Source organism: Daphnia carinata, chromosome 2, assembly GCF_022539665.2.
Source record: "Daphnia carinata strain CSIRO-1 chromosome 2, CSIRO_AGI_Dcar_HiC_V3, whole genome shotgun sequence".
Classification (NCBI taxonomy): domain Eukaryota; kingdom Metazoa; phylum Arthropoda; class Branchiopoda; order Diplostraca; family Daphniidae; genus Daphnia; species Daphnia carinata.
Genome location: NC_081332.1, coordinates 1,399,665 through 1,422,115, shown reverse-complemented (window position 1 = coordinate 1,422,115; position 22,451 = coordinate 1,399,665). Strand labels below are relative to the sequence as shown.

General features: G+C 41.2%; 4 protein-coding genes across 7 annotated transcripts; 3 read left to right on the top strand and 1 right to left on the bottom strand.

Moving 5' to 3' along the window:
• The first annotated feature begins 7,198 nt into the window (after positions 1-7,198).
• LOC130685957 (probable U3 small nucleolar RNA-associated protein 11) lies at positions 7,199-8,475 on the top strand. The gene is made up of 6 exons (XM_057509265.2): positions 7,199-7,334; positions 7,401-7,462; positions 7,531-7,835; positions 7,947-8,077; positions 8,134-8,244; positions 8,313-8,475. The coding sequence occupies exons 1-6, from the start codon at positions 7,278-7,280 to the stop codon at positions 8,400-8,402; spliced, it is 756 nt and encodes a 251-aa protein (XP_057365248.1). The 5' UTR covers positions 7,199-7,277; the 3' UTR covers positions 8,403-8,475.
• Positions 8,078-9,129, bottom strand: LOC130685960 (DNA fragmentation factor subunit alpha-like). Its single transcript, XM_057509268.2, has 2 exons — positions 8,928-9,129; positions 8,078-8,862 (listed from the first exon to the last, which is right to left on the bottom strand). Exons 1-2 carry the CDS (start codon positions 9,022-9,024, stop codon positions 8,423-8,425), a joined length of 537 nt encoding a protein of 178 aa, XP_057365251.1. The 5' UTR covers positions 9,025-9,129; the 3' UTR covers positions 8,078-8,422.
• Positions 9,130-9,266: 137 nt separating this feature from the next.
• LOC130685944 (xaa-Pro aminopeptidase ApepP-like) lies at positions 9,267-14,475 on the top strand. 4 transcript variants are annotated; one of them, XR_009420583.1, is made up of 15 exons: positions 9,267-9,806; positions 9,895-10,124; positions 10,213-10,395; positions 10,495-10,606; positions 10,788-10,943; positions 11,213-11,471; positions 11,565-11,685; positions 11,768-11,914; positions 12,021-12,237; positions 12,298-12,531; positions 12,597-12,665; positions 12,743-12,819; positions 12,962-13,081; positions 13,307-14,209; positions 14,332-14,475. XR_009420583.1 is itself a non-coding variant. In XM_059494250.1 (14 exons), exons 1-14 carry the CDS (start codon positions 9,761-9,763, stop codon positions 13,454-13,456), a joined length of 2,133 nt encoding a protein of 710 aa, XP_059350233.1. In that variant the 5' UTR covers positions 9,693-9,760; the 3' UTR covers positions 13,457-13,508. The 4 variants fall into 4 exon arrangements, 3 of the variants coding, with proteins under 3 accessions (XP_059350233.1, XP_059350232.1, XP_059350231.1); XM_059494250.1 differs by lacking the exon at positions 14,332-14,475 and having other exon boundaries at positions 9,693-9,806; positions 11,750-11,914; positions 12,968-13,081; positions 13,307-13,508; XM_059494249.1 differs by lacking the exon at positions 14,332-14,475 and having other exon boundaries at positions 9,694-9,806; positions 11,750-11,914; positions 12,965-13,081; positions 13,307-13,505.
• Positions 14,476-14,911: 436 nt separating this feature from the next.
• Positions 14,912-20,683, top strand: LOC130685943 (xaa-Pro aminopeptidase 1-like). Its single transcript, XM_057509237.2, has 14 exons — positions 14,912-14,963; positions 16,281-16,495; positions 17,126-17,417; positions 17,493-17,615; positions 17,695-17,971; positions 18,775-18,895; positions 18,970-19,116; positions 19,212-19,428; positions 19,514-19,747; positions 19,815-19,883; positions 19,951-20,027; positions 20,100-20,195; positions 20,250-20,324; positions 20,459-20,683. The coding sequence occupies exons 1-14, from the start codon at positions 14,927-14,929 to the stop codon at positions 20,618-20,620; spliced, it is 2,142 nt and encodes a 713-aa protein (XP_057365220.1). The 5' UTR covers positions 14,912-14,926; the 3' UTR covers positions 20,621-20,683.
• Positions 20,684-22,451: the final 1,768 nt, after the last annotated feature.

The window sequence follows — 22,451 nt, the reverse complement described above, 5'->3', positions numbered from 1 at the left end:
TCGATTTGCGATGCTTCGTATATATCAGTGGTATGCTAATGATTCGTCTTTTCTATACACACAAAAAAAGAGAGTCAATGTGTGTGTGGGTCTCTATGTAGATGGGCCATATGTATAAAAGGAAGAGTGCGACTCGTCCGACGTCGCCAGTCTTTAATCGTCCAGCACCGCGTTCACCTCTATTTTTTATATATATATTTTTTTTTTTGGGGGGGGGGGGGAGGTACAACATTTCAAAAGTGTATCGTCGAGTGCAAACCTTTTATCCCGCGTGATTTGTGCAATCTTTAAATAGGAACGGAAAAAATCAAGATGGTAGCGTTGAAAAGAGGTCACGCCCACTGCACGCTAAACATCCATCCAGCACGAAGAAATATTCTAAAGCTTCTTCTCTTTGATGTAATCCCCACCCACAGCAAAATGCGTCAGAAGAAAAAAAAAAAGAAAAGGGCGGAGATCATTTTCAACCCGCACATTTTATGTTTTCTTTACGTAGCAAAAGATAAAAATTGAAGATCATGCGCAGTAGCATCTACGTTTTTTTATACATCGCAACGCAAAAAAAAAAAAAAAAGAAGAAGAAAGAAATACGAATGTTTCTTTTTTGCTGGGCTCAGCCAGACGTGATCTCGTATAATACAGCCAAGATGGCGTCCGTGCGGATGTACACACGCATTTATGCACTCGGGTGTATATATATATATATATATATATGAGAAATAGTTCAAGTAGCCAATGAGAAAACGTTGCTGGCTCCTCCTACTTCCTGTCCGTAGGCCAAGTGCATTTTGTTTAAATATTGAAATAAATAGGGTTTAATGAGGTCGTTGTTTGATGTGGATACATTTAGAAGAAGAGGGGATGGTGTAATCAGATGCATCGGAGCGTGAAACGATTGGAAATGACAACAATATTTGATTGCTGTTTTTCCAAATAGAAAATAGACGTTTGAATAGCTTTTATATCAACAGATTATTGTTTGGAGTTTTGCACAAAAAAGAGGGACGTTCAAATGCTCACACAACTGTCAATCTTTTCGACACCGTTGTGTGCCTCTACAATTTGGAGCATTTAAGAGCAATCACACGTGACTCTAATCTCCGCATTGGACAAACAACTCGGTTGTTGTTATTGCAACACGTTCGAAATTCGCACGGTCATACGATCCACATCAGATCGAAATACAATTTTTTTCAAAATGGTAAAAACGCAAGTTTTGAAATCGAAGGGAGCCACACACGTGGGAGTCGAAATTTTGTGCCATTGTATCGTTTTTGAGAATAGCTGTCGTTTAACGTCTGTCTCCCCCCCCCCCCCCCCCCATGCACGTCTATGACGAGTTGGGCATATGATGAAAGAGAAAGCGATTGATAAAGAAGGGCCAAACTGTAAGCGATCGCATTTTTTGTTCTTTTTTCTATGATGATAAATCTCTTTTCTTTTCATGGCGTCGAGCGTGGAAAAACCATTTCGACGCTTGTTGTTGTTGTTGTCTCTCTCTCTCTCTCTCCCCCACCTATTTCGACTAGAAAACAAAACAAAAAAGTCAATGGCGTTTCACGAAACAATTTTTGCGCGATCTAACAGTTGCGGTGGTGACAAAAAAAAAAAAAAAAAAATCATAGGGGGGGGGTCCCTGCTATAGAAGCCAAAACTATTTAGTTAAATAGGCCCTATCAAATAAAAACTGACAATGGCAGTTAGAGGCGTCGGTGTATAACAAGCGGACCCCCCCTTTCTAAACAGGAAGGCGACAGATGGCCATCTATAAAGCTTTATATACACACACACATTCAAACACACACACACACGGGGCTGTATAGATTTTGTGTGTACGTGTATATGATACAATATTCGATAAATGTAGACATGAACGTGTTTGAAATTGGGAAACGGTCCCGATTGCGTAATAGCGTTAAATCAGCAATTTTTCACGAAAAAAAAAAAGCAATTCTTTTGAAAATTTTTGTTTGCGATTAATGTATAAGATATGTCGATTAGATTTTTTGTTGTTGTTGTTTGTCTTTTTATTCTGACCATAATTTATGCATGTTCAGACCCCTCCTTTTTTTTGTGTCTGTCTGGAGTGATGATTGTTCTTTATTTTTCTTATCTTTTGCGGTGCTCTTGTAAGACTCGTGTTAGATACATCAACTCTTTTTTTTTTGTTTTGTTTTGTTTTGGCTGCTGCTGTAGTCGTCATCAAATGTCGTCGATCTATCATTTGTTTCTTTTATTATTTTCGTTCGAGTGCCCTTTTGTTCTGCGGTCGCTTCACACACACACACACACACACACACACACACTCGAAAATGAATATATTTTTCAGTATCTTTTGTGAACGTATCGATCCCGTACACAGCGCATGATCTACGCATTTCAAACGCTGATTCGTCCATTTTTTTTTTTTTTTATTTAAACTCTTTTTATTTTATTTTTTTTGAAGTTGATTACGTAGAACAGACGATAGAAGATTGGAGGCGACGGATCGAATATAAGACTTGATTTATCGAACCGTGCAATTTTCCCTTAAAAAACTTTATTTATTTATTTTTTTTTTTTTTGAAAGTCGAGTTGTTGAACGTTAAAGGAGATTGAGAGAAAATGGCAATGTCAGCTCGTCTTGTTGACGTCGTCGCTCTACTGTGATGTAGCCTCTTCTTTCGCTTTTATATACATTGCTCGCTCGCTGCTGCTGCTGTGTGTGTGGAAATGTTGGTGAAGAACTTGGGAGAATATAGGGGATGACTCCTCGTTTGGCTCATTTGAATTGCAAATGCGCTTTTCTTCTTATTTTATATTCGAAACGGGCGACCCCCTTTTTTTTTCTTGCTGGCGCATCTCGTTCCCCTTCCTTACGACGCCTACACACTGCACACACATCGATAAAATGTGCTTCTTCTTCTTCTTCTTCTGATTGTATTTGAGCTCTTCAAGGCGGCCCATATTCAGACAATATATCGTCAAGTCTCTTCTTTTACCTCCCCCAAAAACTCTTTTCAACCTTTCTTCCCAAATAGAACTTGAAAAAAAAAAAAGAGTGGCATCTATTTAAAATGATTCGGACTAGCAAAGCGATTTAATCCAATTAAAGCTCCTAAATAGACGCCGCTATTTTTTATTTTTTATTTTTTTAATTCTAATCGAATTGATGTGTGCACTACTCTCCCCCTCACTATTTTTTGGTTGAATGCGATAAATGTGACCACATGCCGTGTTGTGTGGTGAATGCTTTCAAATATGATACATTTCTTTTTTCTCTTTTTTTTATTCGGCGAGGAGGGGGGGGAGAGGGGGAAGACATTTAAATTGACACGCTAAATCCAATTGTAAAATAACCCTTTTTCACATCTCCCCTTGACTGGCGTTTTTTTTTTTTTTTTTTAGAAATATTTCTAAAAGGACATTTGCGCCCAATGTTGCCAAACTCTTGCTCGTCAGCGCGTCCAAACGAAGAGGGTCGTGAAAAAAAATTCCAACGCACCTATCCGAAATTGATTGTTTAAAAAAATTTTTTTTTAAGGAAGATTCGTATTATTTTGATAGTCATATTCACGTAGAGAAAAAAGAGGGTGCGTAAATATCTATGTCGTTGCTGTTGTTGCCTACATCAGCAAGAGCGTGTCTAATTCCCGCATCGACCAAAATATGCGCATATATTTAATTGGCGCGTGCGCTCCGCTGCCACTTCCCTTCTTCTTTTCTTTTTTTTTTTGGCCGCGTGTCCTTTTTGTTTTTGTTTTTTTTCGTTCTTGTTGTTGTCACATTTTGATTTTGTTTTGTTATATTTTACTGATGCGCTAGATTTCCCCCCCCCCCCCCCCAAAAAAAAATGGGAGCGGAGAAAAGTGTGCGATGAAGTCGATTCTTAACGTCGAATCTCGATTGTTTTTCCCTCGCATTTATTGCCGAGAGAAGAAAATCAAAGCGTTCAATGAGATTCTTTTTATTCATGTATGTGTAGGCAAAATGCATAACAACACGATCCTTCATCTCTCCCCACTGCAAGAAACGCACAGGGCGCATTCTTATCTATACAGACATTTATTATTCTTCCTTGTTTTGTTTTTTTCAGGATTGTACATATGCGGACTAATATTCAACGCGTTTTAGTGAGGGGGGGGGGGGCTCTTCTTTATTTGTAGCGTAAGATGGGGGGGGGGGGGGGGTGAATAATAGAAGAATTTCTTTCATCAACAGCTTCTGGCTTTTTTCTGTTTTTGTTTTTTTCTACCCCCACAACATTGACTCATTCATTCCAAACGTTTACCGATCATCATATGCTAATAGCATATTTTTCTTTTAAAGAAATCGTAGCACAGCGCGGTATGATCTCTTAAAGAGATTCAGTAGCTGCTGCTGCAACACACGGTGGCATGAAACAAGAGATTGTGTACCTGTGTCCTATCCTGATGGATAGACCCTCTATTTTTTTTTTTTTTTTTCGATTGAGGGAGGGCTGAAACCAATTTCAGTATTCATCTAAAAACATGCAGAGCTATTTTTTTTTTTTTTTTTTTTTTTTTGCTCGCCATTGATAAAAAAAAAAAAAATGTGCCGACGCAGCGGTGTGTGTGTGTTAAACGATGCGGGGGCAAAACTCTTAATCATGCCCGAAAACTAAGCGATTCAATAGCCGGATAAAAACAAACACGTACATACATTAAAAAAAAAAAACAAAAAAAAACACAAGAGGATAATCGTTTGAATCGCATAGCGTCGTGCTGCCAAGAAAAAAGAAAAGCTCGGCCTATACGTGAAGATGATGGAGAGAAGAAGCTCCGCCCAATTTATTTTCTTATGGCCGCACGCGTCCCAACATCAGAGACAGACCTCTTGTTCCATGCACACACACACACACACACACACACACAGCCTTCTATATTATCTATTATACATCTATATAAAAGAAAGAAAAAAAAAAAAAAGAAATGATGATTTGTCATCTTCTTTTGTGTGTCGAGCCGTAGTACATTACGTGATATCGATGACCTTCTCTCCCCTTATTTCTCTACGTTTTTTTTTTTTTTTTTGACTGGTCATCTTTGCGGCTACTACTCGTTGTAGATGGCCCGGGCAGGAGCAGAAGCATCGATAATCTATTGCTTTAGATATAGGGAATAAGAGGGGGGAGGAAGGTCGATGCCACGAGCCAAAAACATGACGCAGAGGGCGAGGCCTCTTGCCATCAAAAAGCCACAAGGACGGCGGGGGTTGCAGCATCTTTTTATGTGATATACCAAAAAAAAAAAGAAAATAGATAATTTTCCTCTTTTTTTTTTTCCTCTAAGAAAAAGAAAAAAAAAAAAGGAAATGTGTGTGGGTGGGTGGCGTTGACAGGCGGATCTAAAACCCATCGGCGCTTGTCGTCGACCGTTGCGGCCGTACAGCCAACCGGATTTCGTCACGCACGTTACACCCCTCCCGACCCCGCTTTTTTTTTTTTTTTTCTTCCTTCTATCTTTTAACACTAATAAAGTCGATGGCTATGTGCATCAAAGATAATAATACTTCAACGTGCTAAAATGAGTTTTGAAACAATTGGAAAAAAAAGGGGGGTGGGGTATAGAATTTAAAAGAAGAAGAAAAAAAAAATGAGAGTGAAGGTTTGAATGACGGCTCATTACGTCATTTGACAGAACATAAATATAGTAGTTTCCACCTTACATCAATTACTCGGAAAATAGAGCAAGATTTGGCTCGTGCCCCTCTGTGTGTAGCTGCTCCTCCTTGTGCCTCATATAAAATATCGCTTCAACTGCCTCCCTCCACTATATAGATCCATGTATTTTTTTTTTTTTTCTTCCTTTTTTCCATATCATTTGCATGTCAAAGGGAGAAGGCAGACAGCCAAAGAGAGAAGCTCTTCTTCTTCCTCTCTTCTCTATGAGCTGAACGAAAATACAGAGATCTATGAACGAAGCCCCCAACAGCAAGCCCAAAGGATATGCCAGCAAAAGAACGGGGGAGAGGGGTGTGGTTCGTATAAGAGGAGAGAGAGAGAGAGAGAGAGAGAGAGAGAGAAATTTCGGCGTGAAGAAAATGCCCAAGAGACGCATCAAAAGCTCCTGGCCTCCCCACCGATCCTGATGTACGAGCCAAAAGATATAAGCAAAAAAAAAAAAAAAAAAAAAAAAAAAAAATACTACTACCCTTTTCTTTCTTTCTCTCCTGGATGGCACTCGTTTCGACTTGTCTCTTCGACGTCTGTTTAGCGGTGGTTCACTACTCTTTTTTTTTTTTTTTTTTTTTTTTTTTTTTTTATATATATATATTTTTTGAAAGTCCCGATGGAACATTTCAGTTCTCCCCACCGTATCCCAAGTTAAGTACTGTTACATGTGTGCATCGCAATAAAGGGGTGAATTAAATTTTTTTTTTTTCCAATAAAAAACAAAAAAAAAGTCACAATTTCCTTTTCATAAATTCACGTACAACTGGAATATGATTTTTTTTTTTTAAATCGATGTAAAAGAATAGCGAGTTTGTATTTTTGTTTTTTAAAGCGACGGGATGGACGGAGTCGCCAATCGGCTTAAAATCCATCGTCGCATCTATCGCAAACAACGGGGAAATGATAGAGAAAAAATTTTCATATTAAAGCTAATGCTAGAGAGAGAGAGAGAGAGACACAGAGAGAGAGAGAGAGGGTGCCTGTTTTGCATGATCCGAAGCCGGTGATATTCTTATGATATCAGTCCTTTTTTTTTTTTTCGCCTTATATTTCATACATATTCTTCCTTTTCACATCACAATAAGCCAACTACGTTTGATGTATTATGCAAATCATAGGCATTGCAGCACACACACGACCCAGCATTTGGAATCAGCGCGTGTGAAAAGCAGCAAATAGCAACACCTGAAAAGATTTCGTTTGATTTAACTCGCATTTTTTAAAAAGTCTAGTTCTATGCCAGTTTAGATGCAGCGCGATCGACGAGATTATTGCCTTCTCGCGTGGTTTGTTTCATGTAGTATGTGGTGACAGAACAGGATGAAGGCAAATCAAGCCTCAATGCAAGAGAGATTGAGTTTAACTAACCGTGAAAACAAAATCCCCTCCGTCATTGTAACCCTTACGCATGACATTTTACCCTTATCGCCGTTAACAGTTCTAAATTTTGATGGATTCATTAGAAGTTTTCGCCATCTTGTGGTGCATTTTGAATACTATTAAACCGCTCATTTTATTTCATAGGTGGCCGTGGTGTCGAACACGAAAATTCATTCTGCTTATTCACGTGTTTACTGCGAACACGACAGTTGACGAAACGAAAATGGCTTCACTTAGAAATGCGTTCAAATCAAACAAAGCTCATCGAGAGAGACACCAGGTACAATACTACTTATTTACATTAAGTTTTGTAGACAGATAGCTGATATATCTTTGCATTTGGCAGCCGGAAGCCAGAGCCCATTTGGGCTTCCTGGAGAAAAAAAAAGACTATCGCGAAAGAGCTAGGTAATTATGAAGGAGCGAAGTGCACCTTTATTTGACATCTATTTCAATCTACATTTTGTTTTCTTCAGGGATTTCAATGAAAAGAAGGGGGCATTGAAAGGACTTCAAAAGCGTGCACTCAACAAGAATCCTGATGAGTTCTACTTCCACATGATTCGATCCCGCATGGAGGAGGGTGAACACATTGAAACACCAAAAGAAGAAGAATGCACTCCTGAGCAGCTGAAATTGATGCAGACTCAAGATTTGAAGTATATTGCCCACAAACGTCTGGTAGAGTCCAGAAAGATAGACAAACTACAGGCCCAGCTTCACCTCATAGATGCAGAAAAGCCAAATAATCACGTGTTTTTTGTTGACACCAAACAAGAAGGTAAACTCAAATGTTTTTAAGTCTCACTAGCAATTGTAAAACCTATCTTTGTAAAAAAAAAAAAAAAAAAAAAAAAAAAAAAAAAAAAAAAAAAAAAAAAAAAAACGGCAGCCAAAAATCTGAATGTAGCTGACAGACTTCAAACTCATCCGGCTCTTCTATCAAGAAAGTCCAATAGACCTAGATTGGAAGATCTAAAAAAAATGGATCTCAGTAAAATATTAAACGACGAAACTACCAAGGTAAAACTTATCGACATTCTGTCACATCTTGATTTCGTGCTAACCTTATTTTGAAGAATGTGGCAGAGGAGCAAATGAAGTCTTACAGACAACTGGAAAAAAGAATCGCCCGCGAAAAGCAACTGATGGTCGCGCAACAAAAAATGGAAATGAAAAAAATGCTTAGAGTATGCAATTAACTTATTTTTTTATTGATTTGCCAAGTACAGACACGTAACTGATATTTATTTTTCAGGCCAAAAGTTGTAAACCACCCGTACGGATCGCGCCTGGAACAAAGAGCACACCGCCAATATATAAATGGAAACATGAGAGAAAACGATAGATTTGCATCTCCTTTTCCTTTTAGGGATGTATGTCTGACTGTTTGGCTCTTTGATACAAATCAACCAAGTCCAGGGCGTCTTTGATTCGTTTCTTCTGTTCCAATTCCCTCTGGCATGCTTCAATGAGATATTCAACCTCGCTCTGGGGTATACCAATGTTGTGGTGCTCTGTGAAAGATGAGACGACATCCAATTCTTCTTCGCTGAGGAGAGCAATAGATCCAGGACTGCGGACAAGCTTCTGCAGGATTTTAATGGGATTGTAAGACCTCTCCGTTCCTGGGCAGTCAGTCTCATCAACTGCGGGGAAAGATGGTGCCCACTGGCTATTTGCTCGAAGAACCATCAGTTTCGTGTTGTTGTCAAGGTACAGTAGGTAATCATCGTCAACAACTTCAGTTCCATCTTCTTCCAGCACTATCTGAAAATCTTCTGCCCCCAAGTTGAAAAGTGCTCTAGCTATCACGGAAAAGCCTTGTTAAACTCGGAATGCATAACTAGAAATTTAAAAACTGTTTAAGTACCTTTGTGTCTCACCTCTTCCAGGCTCCCCGCCACAACTCCTTTTTTGGTCACTCGATCCTGGCTAACCAGTTTAAAAGGCTTCTTCTTTAAATCCATAACTAGCAAAGCAAAAATAGTCAAACTAGACTGATTCCAATTTGGTTGTCCAAAACTAATGCACTTAAGACAACCATTGACAAAAATTTTAAAACCTAGCAGACGAATATCAATAATCGATTCTTTGTCATTCGATTCTTGTCCTTTGTCGAGTCGAACGACTAGGTCAGAGTTTCTTTTGCCCTAGCTGTGTTCGGTGTGTAAAATAACAAAATGCCCATTTATTTCAGCTTTTTTTTTTGAAGAAATGGATTGCCTGTCTTCAGGCATTGTTGAATGTAAAAGAAACTGGGATCAGAGAATCGAGGATTGTCGGAATCAAAAGAAACTACGGTAGCACGAGTACAAGACGAGAACATGGGTGGAGGTAATGACGCTCAAGGCCAAGCTCGAAACACGTTGGAGACTTGCATACACAGATATTGGATAGATTGATATTGGAGGTCATTTACCTTCCACGATGATCTCTTTTGTGGTTGTTTTTTCTGCTGGTAATAATCCTAGCAAAGAGACAGTGGGAAAAACTAGCTGATTTTTGCCAAAGCCTACCTGTATCCTCATCTTGGCTTCATCAATTTCCCCGATTCCTACACTGTTAATCGTTAATGCCTCCTGAGAATTGATGATTTTGACCAAGCAACGTCAATCTGTTGTCCAGCTCTGAGGTTTTTACAATTATGGAATCATTCTCTACAACGCCTGTTCAGTTGAATTGCTGTCCTTCAACGGAAAAGATATGGAAGCACGTGCTGCCACAAGCAAACCACGTTTCGCCATAACCGGTTAGTAAGAAAATCTATTTTTGGAAACCCAATCAATTGCATATGTAACTAATTGAAATTTTTGCTTAACATTGTCGTGAAACAAAAGTTATTATTGCTTGGTTAATGGCGAAAAGCACTTTGTCTGCTTCAACATTGCCAACAATCAAGGCCATTGTCTACCGAAATATGATGGATCGACTGGCTTGCCCACCGGATCATGACCACCCTGAACCAGCCAATCGTGTGAACACGTCTTTACGTGTGGAAATGTTGAGAAAGGCTATGGCTTTGTCAAATGTAAATGCTTACATCATCACTGGTGAAGATCAGCATCAGGTATTCAGCTCACACGCGAATGGACAACGAAGTGGCTACTGATCTTGGCGATTGATTAGACACGTTTCTATGGTTGCATTTCCATTAGCAAACTGAGATGATTTCACCAGAAAACGACAGACGGCAGTTTGTCTCCGGTTTTACTGGCAGTTCTGGGACAGCTGTCGTAACAGACAAACAAGCTGTTTTATGGACAGATGGACGTTACTATCTTCAGGCTGATCAACAACTGGATTGCCAGTGGATACTGATGAAATCAGGACAGGATCAGGTAGAGATTAATCTTTTACATCTCTGGAGAAAAAAAAAAAAAAAGAAATTAAATAACAATATCTTTTGGTAATTTCGGATTGTTTCCTCGTCGTCGCAGGTGCCTGAGATTAGCCATTGGCTGAAGTCTGTCCTGTCACCGGGTGATAGAGTGGGCGCCGATCCGAAATTGGTCAACGCCAATCATTGGCTGCAATGGCGAAACGAACTCGGTAAGAAAATAACAAAAAAACTTTGCCTAGCACTTTAAACATACAGGTGTTGTTTGCCTGTCGATGACGTTTTACAATCCACTGTCGTTCACGGGTAGAAAAAAATGCTGACTATTAAAACTTAACAAACTTTTTGTTTTTCCCTCTGCTGTGCTATTTTGTCCGGGATCCCCTTATACAGCCGGAAGCGACATTTGGCTGGATGCTTTGCCAACCAATCTCGTGGACGCAGTTTGGAAACATGCCAAAGTCGTGAGTCCTAACAACTCGGCGTGCAGCAGCAGCAGCAGCAATAAACCAAGCACTACGGCTTACGTTCACGACATAGCCTACTCCGGTACTGTATACTAGACTATTTATTATGCACAACACTCGACCGTATAATTTATAAGCTCTTATAAAAACACGGAATGCTAGCTGTTTTGGCTAAGGCACCACTTAATGCGCCCATGTTAAATGGTAGGTTTTTTTTTTTTAGGGTCTTTGAGTCCGTTTGATTTTTAATGACCCCTGATTTTTTGGCCGTCTTCATTAAATGGGGCATTGCGGAGCCCTAATAAAAACATTGTAACTTTCTTTTTTTTACAAGTTTCTCTTGTTTCCCAGGTCAATCGTGGCAAGACAAAGTGGACGCAGTGCGGAATGAGCTAGTGGCACAAAAGCTGGATGCCGTTGTATTGACGGCCCTGGACGAGATCGCTTGGCTGTTGAACTTGAGGGGTGGCGACGTGCCCTACAGCCCCTTGGTAGAAGGTTACGTATATTTATCGCTGGATCGCATTGTGCTCTTTATCCAACCGACGAAAATGACGGAGCTGATCTGGCAACACTTGAACGAATGTCAAGAGGGAACTATTTGTGTCGAGTGCGTGGTCGATAAAAATAAAAAAGCGTTGGCCATGCTCAATGCTTTGCTTGTTTGGAATGCCCACCTAACGTAGACCCATCTTGTTGACAGAGTGAGACACTACGACAACGTCCTCAACGACTTGCCCGTTTTAACGGAGAATGTCGACTCTGTCCTGCTGCCCTCGAACTACGCCTACAGTGGAGGAGTCAGTTTCGCTATTTACCAAACGGTACGTTCTACTGCTTTTTTTTTAATTAATTAGAAATTCCTGGTGTGGCTGTTTACTATTTAAGGCTTGCTTGCTGATACAGATTCCTGCAGACAAGAGACGAACATCGCCTTCGCCATTGATTTTATTGAAAGCGAAGAAAAACGCCATCGAAGTGGAGGGAATGAAAAACGCCCATATGAAAGATGCAGTGGCCCTCTGCGATTTTCTCTCTCTTCTTGAACAACAGGTTAAAATTTATTTCTTTTTTACCTTTTTTCAATTTGAATTAATTGAAGTTTCGTTTCGATGAAGAGAGTGACTGATCGAACTTTTTTAATGATTGCCTTTTAAAGATTCGTGAAGGCAAGGTGCAATGGGACGAATTGAAAGTCGTTCACACCTTGGACGAGTACCGCCAACAGCAGGACCTGTACCGAGGACCAAGCTTCAGCACGATTGCTGCGTTCGGACCCAATGGCGCAGTTATCCATTACAGGCCGTCGATGGAAACCAATCGAATCATTGACAATTCTTCTTTTTTGATCATCGACTCTGGTGGCCAATATCTCGGTAAGTCGTTCCATTTTCGGGTTCACTCTTTTCAAAATGATTGATGAATGTGATCTTTAGATGGGACGACGGATGTGACCCGTACGTTCCATTTTGGTCGTGCGACTCAGCGTCAGAAAGAGATTTACACTCGGGTTTTAATGGGAGCTATCGACCTGGCCACACTAGTTTTCCCCGACTCGATTGCCGATAGCCGCATAGATATCATCGCTCGTCAACACCTTTACCAGGTCGGACTGGACTACCTTCACGGAACCGGCCATGGCATTGGCTCATTTCTCAACGTTCACGAAAGTATGTAAACAACTAAATCAAATTGAAATGTTGATTGGTTTGTTTTTGACACGGTTATTACGCAGGTCCCATTCAAGTGAACACCAACAACAAAGAAGCTCATCATTTCCACGCCAACTATTTCTTTTCTGACGGTGAGATCTTATCTCGTTTTTATCATTTACGATTTTCACCTACTAGCCGTTTATGTTTATCTTCAACATTCTTAAAGAACCAGGTTATTACTTGGCCAATGAGTACGGCATCCGATTGGAAACGATCCTTCGTGTCGTCGACGTAAACATGACGGTACATTTAGCCACGTCCATTGAAACGTGTGTTGTTTACCCAACTATTCTTCTTTTCTTGGACGTTCTTTCGGGGGGGGGGGGGGGGGCTGGTTTCACTGATGGATGACAAACAATGGCAACAACATTCCACGGAAAAATAGGAGCAGCATCCACAGGAGGAGTCTCACTATGGCGGGAATAGGTTTCTTGGCTTTGAGCCCGTGACTCTCGTCCCGTTCGAGCCCAATTTGATTCTAGCCGACGTGATGACCTCCAAACAAGTGAGCAAAGCACCCCATCATTGCCTGTGTACATTTCGCTCGTTCTCCTTTTTCTTTCTTCCGACACTTTCGTGTTCCAGCTTTTGGAGCCAAAGCAAACAAAGTAGTTGCTGGAAATCTACGCCATCAAACTACCGTGTATAAATGGGCACCCTACAAATCTGTCTTCTGTTTTGTTTTTGTGCCTTTAACCGTCGCGTGTCTTGTGCGTTATATTAATAACAGATGAAGTGGTTGAACGATTACCACCAACTGGTCCGGCTGAACGTCGGCGCTGAGTTACAACAACGGCGAAACACAGCGTCGACCAGCAGTACAGGCGGATGCTGGCCCTGGCTCGTCTCCAAAACTCGGCCGGTAACCTCTTCACCGTAACCGACACCTAGAATCCCCGCCCATCTCGTCTTTTTTAAGAGGCAACAATTCATTTCTAAGGCCATTACACTTTATCATGTTTTTATTTATAGAACTAAATGTCGTACTATAATTCTTATTATTCCACGTTACATCATAATTGTTCATGTCTAGCAAAGCTCAACTCCCAGCTGATGAAGCAGTTCCATGGCTGGCCGAAACAATCGCAGAAGAAAGGAATGTAAGGGCCTTTTACACGACATTTTATCTTTTCACGTAGATGGTCTAGAAAAATGTCAAGATACTTGGATTATCTCTCGCCAAAAAAAAAAAAAAAAATGGGTGAAGCTGCAAAACTAGTCTCGATAGTGCGAGATACACCTTACAAAGAGTTATTGCTGTTGAAGTCGAGTGCAGCCTGGAGCCAAAGGTCGATAAATTCTCGAAAAGAAAAAAAAAAGGGGGGCAAAAGAGGCGTTGAACATTGTATCTGCAGAAGAAGAGGAAGAAAATGGTAGTAGTTGTGGGGCGGAGGTGCAGGATATGTAGATTGGCACGTCGAAATGTACAAAAAAAAAAAAAAAAAAAAAGAAGAAAAGAAACAGTAAAAAATAAAAGACAACGCCCTCCCCTAATGTCAGTACGCACGAAACGAACACAAGAGCACAACTACCGGAGATTAGAAAAAAAATTGCGCAGAAAATATGTTGCATCTCCCGTAAACTGGAGATACAACGAGAACGCACGACGTCAAACATGGCATCTACAGCTATGGTAAGAATTGAAACAATCTGCATCTCTTTTCTGTTCATCTATCACGTAATAAATCATTTGCTATCGTTTGAGTGAAAGATCTAAAAAAAAAGATTGACATTTTTATTTGTTTGTTTTTAAAGGTCCCAACCAATAAGAAGAAAGCGCCTTTTGTTGTTTGTTCGCGAAAGGAAGTTCGCGAGACAAGCGGACACAGCAAAAAAAGAATAAGTTTGTTAAATTGAAACAGTCGAAAGAAAAGGCATCTAAATATAGATGTATTTATAAAGGTATGGAGCGGTTGGGAGCCGATGACCGAAATTAGACGGTGGACGCTCTCTCAGTTTGCTATAAGAGAAAAAAGGGGCGAAAAAGAATCGGGTGAAGGAGAGCAGAGCAGCAAACACGCAAAGGGGGGAGTCCAAGCAAAAGCTTGCATGGCTGACTAGTCACAGGGAAGAAGAGGAGGTGGGCTTTTTTGAATGCATACACACACACGCAGAGTTCCAAACATGACGAGCGGCTGCTGTTGGTCCCGAAGGCGCAGTGAGGCGCCAGCAGCACTCGCTCGCGCACATCATCTATCGCTTGCGTGTTCCAAGAGGGAAAAAGAAACGTGTCGCTATCGAAATCACGCTAAAAACTATCGAGTGTGAAGAAACAGGTGAAGTGTCTGACAAGTGCTTCATTTTGATGTCTTCGTTCCTGTTTTAACGCATCAGTGAAATTACAAGGAAAATGATTTGTCTGCAATCATTGCTCATCGTCTTGTACGGTAAGTAGTTCAACCTGGAACGGGTTTTTCTTCCGTGTTTTCCCGTAGTCACCCGCCTGTTTTTTTTTTTTTTTTTGCCGTCACGATCGAAAAAAAAAAATGTGTAAACGGAAACGGGCGGATGTTTTTGTTTTTGTTGTAACTAATCAAAACAATGGCGCGCAATTTCCGATCGTTCATCTACCGCCGTTTGGAAGAAACCAAATTTTAATTCTATTTCTATTTTTGGCACCCGCGTCGCTTTTTATTTCTTTTGCTCGAAGGAAAATGTCGAGTCGACAAAATCGCCGGAATCCTTTTCGTAGAAATCCATCCGGAACAGTAGCCCTCCAATTTATTTCCCCAAGAAAAGCGTGTTAAAAAAAAATGCAAGGAGTTTTAAAAATAATCAGATCGCGCAACGCAAGACATTGCCAATTGAAATCGCATTGAATTTACTTTATGTTTTCATTCAACTGCCGGGCAAAAACAATTTTTGTTAACCAAGTTACCAGATGGAAACAGTGTTTTGTGTTTTTAAACAGTCGGTGGCGTATGCCGTACATGCCCTTGCCATTTTCTTTGCATCCATCACAAGAACTTCCATTCGTTCCATTAAAAGCCACAACATTTTTGCCTTGGCGAAACGGCCTTGGAATAGTGTAATAACGCGCATTCCCATATGGTGTCTATAAGAAAACTCGTTAGCCAACGTACACATAAAAAAAAAAAGGAGTGCACCTTTATATACGTGATGAGTCATTCAGCTTGCCAAACCACTCCCCCCCCCCCTGCTGTCTTTTAAGAATTCCTCGTGATTTGTTTTAAAGGTACCAAGACATTTTTTTTTTTTTTTTTTTTTTTTTACGTTTCTTTTTTTTTTCTTTTTTTTAACAAGAAAGAAAGAAACAAAAAGAAAATGTATTACATTTTTTGGCTTATCCGACCGCATTTGTACACCTTGTTACACGATGGCGGTAGAACGTAAGTATCCAGCGTCGCCGGATGCCGACAACGACCACACAAGCGGGGTGGGGACAACACGCATTGAAAAGGCGGAACAAGAAATATTTTTGAAAGAAAAAAAAACAAAAAATCCTTTTTGTTTTTGCCCCTTGCGTCTGCCGCCATCGCTAATGTTGATGTAACGCACTCGTCAGCGTGTCACTGACGAGCGACGCCCCCCATTCTCCCCGCATCTCTAGTATGGTAGTACAGCACTCCTTTGCCTATTTTAAGATGCTCAAAACGAATGGGCAAACGGTTAGCCTCCCATAGAATTTGATATGATCTCGTTTGAGTTTTTATTATTTACCTTTTGTTGTTTAATGGGCATAGTGACGAGTGGCGTTTGGATGGCCGAGGTTGTTAGCAGCCGCACCGCGCCCGATCGTCTGGGCTGCCTGGACGGCGTTCATCGACAAGAGCAGCCGATCAACCGCGTCAATACGACGCTGAGGCTGCAACAGCTGCGCGTCGCCATGTCTGCCGTCAAATTAGTCAGAGGAGCACCGCTCAAGGCGTACATCATCACAAGTGACGACGAACACCAGGTAACAGCCAAACGGCCAACCAGATTTACACATACCGATCCATTAAGGCCATCTTTATGTTCGAAGAACCAACGCATTTTTATGGCTTTCCCCCCTTCACTTAATGGCGTTTGTTAACGGCTTTGTCAACCGAGTGTCTCGAAAATCAAACTGCAGGCTATGGAAAGCAATATCAGTCACATGCGTAGTGACACACCCAAGTACTCTTTTTGAAAGAAAATTGGCCTGAGGGTAATCACGCTGTTGTTAGAATGATAATGTCTGCCGTGTCATTTGTTAACGAAAGTTCCTTTTTAACACCCCCCAAAGGGAGAGTTTTAAAGCAGCAGCTTTAGCTTTTTATCCATGTCATCTTAAGAAATCCTTTATTTCCTTATCACTCTGCAATGTGATGCGCAATAGAAAGGGGGGGGGGGTTCATTTCTTGGACACATCTTAACATTGTTCGTGGTCGGAGTACAGAATGAAATGTGGGAACATGTCGGTGCCAAAGAATTTCCCAAGAAAAAAACAAAATGCAAAAGGGCGCGTTTCATTACGTCAAAATTTGACGTGATCTTGACATTGACTCGAAATCTTTATGATGCGTGCCATCTGATTGACGTACTCGCGTTTGTTGTCTATTCGCAGACTGAAATGGTTTCCCCGAGCGACAGGAGACGCCAGTACGTGACGGGTTTCACGGGAAGCGCTGGAACGGCGGTCGTGACGCAACACTTGGCCGCTCTTTGGGTAGACGGACGCTATCACCTGCAGGCAGATCAACAACTCGACTGCCAATGGATCGTCATGAAATCCGGCCAAGATCAAGTGCCCAGCATCAGTGAATGGCTCAAGTCCGTCCTGTCTTCTGGCGACCGCATCGGAGCTGATCCGAAATTGGTCAGTGCCGATCAGTGGCTCGAATGGCGTTCCGAACTCGGTATTTAATTATTGATGCTTTTTCATACATTAAAAATGATGAAATAACGTTTAATTTTTTTTTTTTTTTTAATAGCCGAAAGTGGAATCAAATTGGACGCGATTCAAGCCAATCTAGTCGATTCCATTTGGAATGAGGACAATGGAAGACCTAAACCCAACCCTCGTCCGGCTTTTATACACGACATTGCCTACGCGGGTATTGTTGCAGATGCATTCATCCGTCATCAAGTGAGACAAAGCTATTGTTATTATTTATTTTTCTCTAACTTTGACAGGGCAGTCGTGGCAGGAGAAGGTGGGCGCGGTGCGCAACGAGTTAAAGGAACTCGGCTTGGACGCGATTGTCGTGACGGCCCTCGACGAGATCGCTTGGCTCTTGAATCTACGCGGCGCCGACGTGCCTTACAGCCCGCTGGTCAAGAGCTACGTTTACCTCTCGCTCCAGCAGGTCGTCCTCTTCGTCGAGCCGTTGAAATTAAAAGTGGCGCCCATCAGGGAGCATCTGGAGAGTGATCGCTGCCTCCGGGATCAGCCCGATGACCTTTGCGTTGAGTAAGTGCGAAAAAAAAGTCTTTTTTTTTTTTTATTTGATCTCGCGTCGCTTGCCCTTCGTCATTCAGCGCCCACAAATGTAGATGGAATAATAATAAGGGTGTGTCTTGGAGAGATGTGTGTGCCTGCCTGATATGGGCGCCCGACACACGCCGGCTATTTACGGCCTCGTGAAAGAAAGAGGAGGTCAGAAGATGTTTCGATGGGGAAGGAATGACATATAAGGTACCATCATTCATCACGTACGTCAAGATGGAACCACTAATGACTGTGAAAGTATCCCCGTATCATCAAAAAGAACAACATCGGGATTCCTTTTTATTTTTACGAGGCTAACAGGCGGCACCCACCAACGACAAACAATATCCATTTGGCTTCACTTTTTTGTTGATTTATTTATTTTTGGGGATTTTTCGAAAAATTTAAATGTGCGTCTTTTGTTCGTGTGTTTATTTTTACCTGACCGTACGAAAAGGATATGCTTATTGATTTATGCAAAAACAAAAGAAGAAATTCCGCGGTAGGCCGATTGCCACGCCCTTATGGTGAAGGATTTGTCTTGTTGTGATGGTCGTGACGGCGTTAGTTTTATATAGAAGGGACGAGGAAGTGGAAACACTGTCGGTTTGTTTCAATGACAGACAGTGAAAAATTATGATGTGGGGAGGTGGTGCGCCTGTATCTAATCACCTGCCCCATTTACGGGAACGACTCGCTCTCCCTACTTCTATTCCATTAATCTTTCTTATTTTTGTACGATTGTTACTTTGTTTTTCGATTGGATGTCTGTGGACGCGATAAAGAATAAGGCGATATGAAAATGTGTTCAGCGACCTGCCCCGTTTAACAGCCAAAGCCAACGCCATTCTACTTCCATCGAAATACGCCTATAGTGGAGGAGTCAGTTTTGCCATTTACGAAACGGTACGTTCCCCTATTTTGTTTTGGTGTGGCTGTTTTTTTTTTTTTGACTATTTTTGGCTCGCTTGCTGATACAGATTCCGGCAGACAAGAGACGGACATCTCCTTCGCCATTGATTTTATTGAAGGCGACAAAAAATGCCATCGAAGTGGAGGGAATGAAAAACGCCCATATGAAAGATGCAGTGGCCCTCTGTGATTTTCTCTCTCTTCTCCAAGAACAGGTTCGAATTTCTCATTTTTTGTTTTTCAATCGATATCAGCCTCGTTTTGTTGATGAAGTTGATGGATCGCATCGCGTTTTGTTGCCCTTTTTAAGGTACACGAAGGCAAAGTGCAATGGGACGAGTTGAAAGTCGTTCACACCTTGGACGAGTATCGCCAACAGCAGGATCTGAACCGAGGACCAAGTTTCAGTACGATCGCTGCCTTCGGACCCAATGGCGCAGTTATCCATTACAGGCCGTCAATGGAAACCAATCGAATCATTGACAATTCTTCGTTTTTGATCATCGACTCTGGTGGCCAATATCTCGGTACGTCGTTCCGTTTTTTTTTTTTTTTTTTTTGGCCTTTCTCTTTTTCAAAATGATTGATGATTGTGACTTTGGACGGGTCTAGACGGGACGACGGATGTGACGCGTACATTCCATTTTGGTCGGGCGACGCAGCGTCAGAAAGAGATTTACACTCGGGTTTTAATGGGAGCTATCGACCTGGCCACACTGGTTTTCCCCGACTCGATTGATGACACCAGGATTGATGTGATAGCTCGTCAACACTTGTACAGCTCCGGACTGGACTACCTACATGGGACTGGGCATGGCATTGGTTCATTTCTCAACGTACACGAAAGTAACATTTCCCTTATAACGACTTTCGAAATGTGCTTTATCATCTCACTTATCTGGCTCGTTTCAAGGTCCAATTCAAATTCGTATTTACGGCAAAGTTGGCCATCATTTCGAGGAAAACTACTTCTTCTCTGATGGTACGTAGTATACAAACGTAATAACACGTGTTGGCTCTTTGCTTGAAAAATGCGAATTTTTGCACAGAGCCTGGATTTTACCAAGAAAATGAATTTGGCATCCGTTTGGAATCTATTCTGCGGGTGATCAATAAAACGTTTGAGGTATTTCTAATTATTGTGCATCACATGACATCGAATACTGAGCGTCTGAGAACGCTGGCCTTTTATTTTTAGCACCAACGAGACGGACGTTTCTTGGGCTTTGAGGTGGTATCGTTGGTGCCTTTCGATCCGTACTTAATTGTGCCCGAGCTAATGACATTTAAACAGGTATTTCTTTACGATGGAACAGCGAAACAGCCATTAATCTAATGTCATTTATAGCTGCATTGGTTGAATCACTATCACGCCATGGTGAGGATCAAAGTAGGCGAAGAGTTGAAACGCCAAAATCGGATGGTGAGCATACCCTATCTATTTTTGTGTTTATCATTTGTTTTTGTTTTTAAACTATCAAAAATAGGTCGCAACTAACTGATGAGTCTTCTCATTATCTTTTTATGTATTTTTTTTTATTTGTTTTGTTTTCGCAGCGAGCTTTTTACTGGCTAATGTCCAAAACGCGTCACATTACGGAACCCTGTCACCGGAGTAAAAATGGCAGTGCCGGATCTATCAACGCCTCGTCGTTCATTTCCCGCATCATTATCGTCGCTTTAGTTTCCGTCCACCTAGCTGTCGCCCTGTCGAGTTAGCGTAACGCCTTCCGCCATTACATTTGCCAAATTTAAAAACCTGCAAAACTAATGAAATTTTGATACACATCCGCAACCCTCTAGCGTTGAAAAGTGGGAGTAAAAATGAGCAATGAAGTAAGCAACATTTTCATTAACTCCTTTATCTGAAATTGTAAGCCAACAAAAGTTAACATCTAGTTTAAATGGAAGTCTCAAGTAACGTTCGATTCAGTGTATAGCTTTCGCCCCCTTCCCCCATAATTTTTTTTTCTTCACAGATTGTGAATAGCGAAATGTTTATTTTCTTTATGTTGCATCACAACCAGAAATTGCATTGAACAAAAACAACTTAAACGGTGAATAAAGACGCAGACATTGACTCAAGATTGAGATGGGATATAATGTTAAATTAACGACGTTGCTTTGTTTTGACATAGTAATCTTTCAGAATTTAGGGGGTCTAGGTTATGGAATTTGTTGTAAGGATATTGACGAGGATCCCGGTTTACGAACGGAAGCTGCAGAAGACTTTGGTATTTTGAAAATGGATGTTGGAAACTCGTGAAAAAGGACGTCACAGTGGACCCTCCTTTACGTAGAGCTCGACGTAATTTTCTATTTCGATTGTGCAATCCCATTCTGGCAGAGGAATATCAATTGGACTCGGAACAGAAGGTAAAAGTCTTTGACTATTTTTGGAATGAGCAACAAAAGAAAAAGTTGGGACATTTCCCGTGGACGGTAAACCTTTAGCTTTCTTACGATTCTGGCAATGTTTTGCAATGTATTAATCTTATTTACGTTCTAGATATTATATTGCCCGACTTTAGAAGCCTTTATTAGAGACCATCATCTTAAAGACGAAATCCTTCTTGTTGACCGTGTACGCTGCTATCGACGTTCTTTTTTTCTTCTAATCCTTTAAGTATCGCATATGTTTGATGACTAATCGTAACGCGACTAATCTCCCATAGGAACCCGTTCTACCAGTCACATGCGTCCTTCCAACTGAACAACTAGACCACTAATAATCTTTTGCTTACTCGTGTAACGCGCACGGTAGAAAAACAGGACAAACGACCAAAAGATGGTACGAAGTACGTACCAAAAGTAAGTCCATTAAAAACACTGTAATACTCTTTTTTTGCTACGTACGTGTATTTCTAAACAGGAGAATGAAAAAACGCTAAGACTTCATAAATTAAGGATTGTTTAGCTCGCCGAAAAGTTATCGCTGTGGGATGCCATATTAATAGCCATATCCACCGGAATATCCCGAGCTATAACCTGGAATTATTTTACAGACGTAAAAAAAAAAATAATTATTAGTTTCACTAGTCTTTTAACACGCTGTTACAGCCAGGAACTATGGCAACCATTGTACCTCCGTAACCTCCGTGGCCGCCATAACCACTGCTATACCCTCCGTAGCCGCCTCCATAGCCACCTCTGGAACCACCTCCGTAACCGCCACCGTAACCTCCGGTGTAGTAAACATAGGCTACCTTCTTGGCTTTCTTCGCCACTGCCACAGCAACGAGCATCAGCGCTACGATAAGGATTGCGATCTGGAAGAACAAATCGGTAAAGTAAAAACATTTCTTTAGCGATGAAATTGAAACGAAATCGTAAGTGCCATTTAAGAAAAAAGAAACATACCTTCAAATTAGCAGCCATTGTTGATGAACTTGAACAGCGTGTTTTGCAGATATTTCGAATTCAACTTGCTCGAACGAAGCAGTGGAAGGTGCTGTGCCAATCGCTTCGAAGTCACCGGCTTTTATACCTCCCTTTTTTCGACTTAAGCGGGAAAAATTGAGAGAAACCGGATACAAGCAGTGTGAAAGAA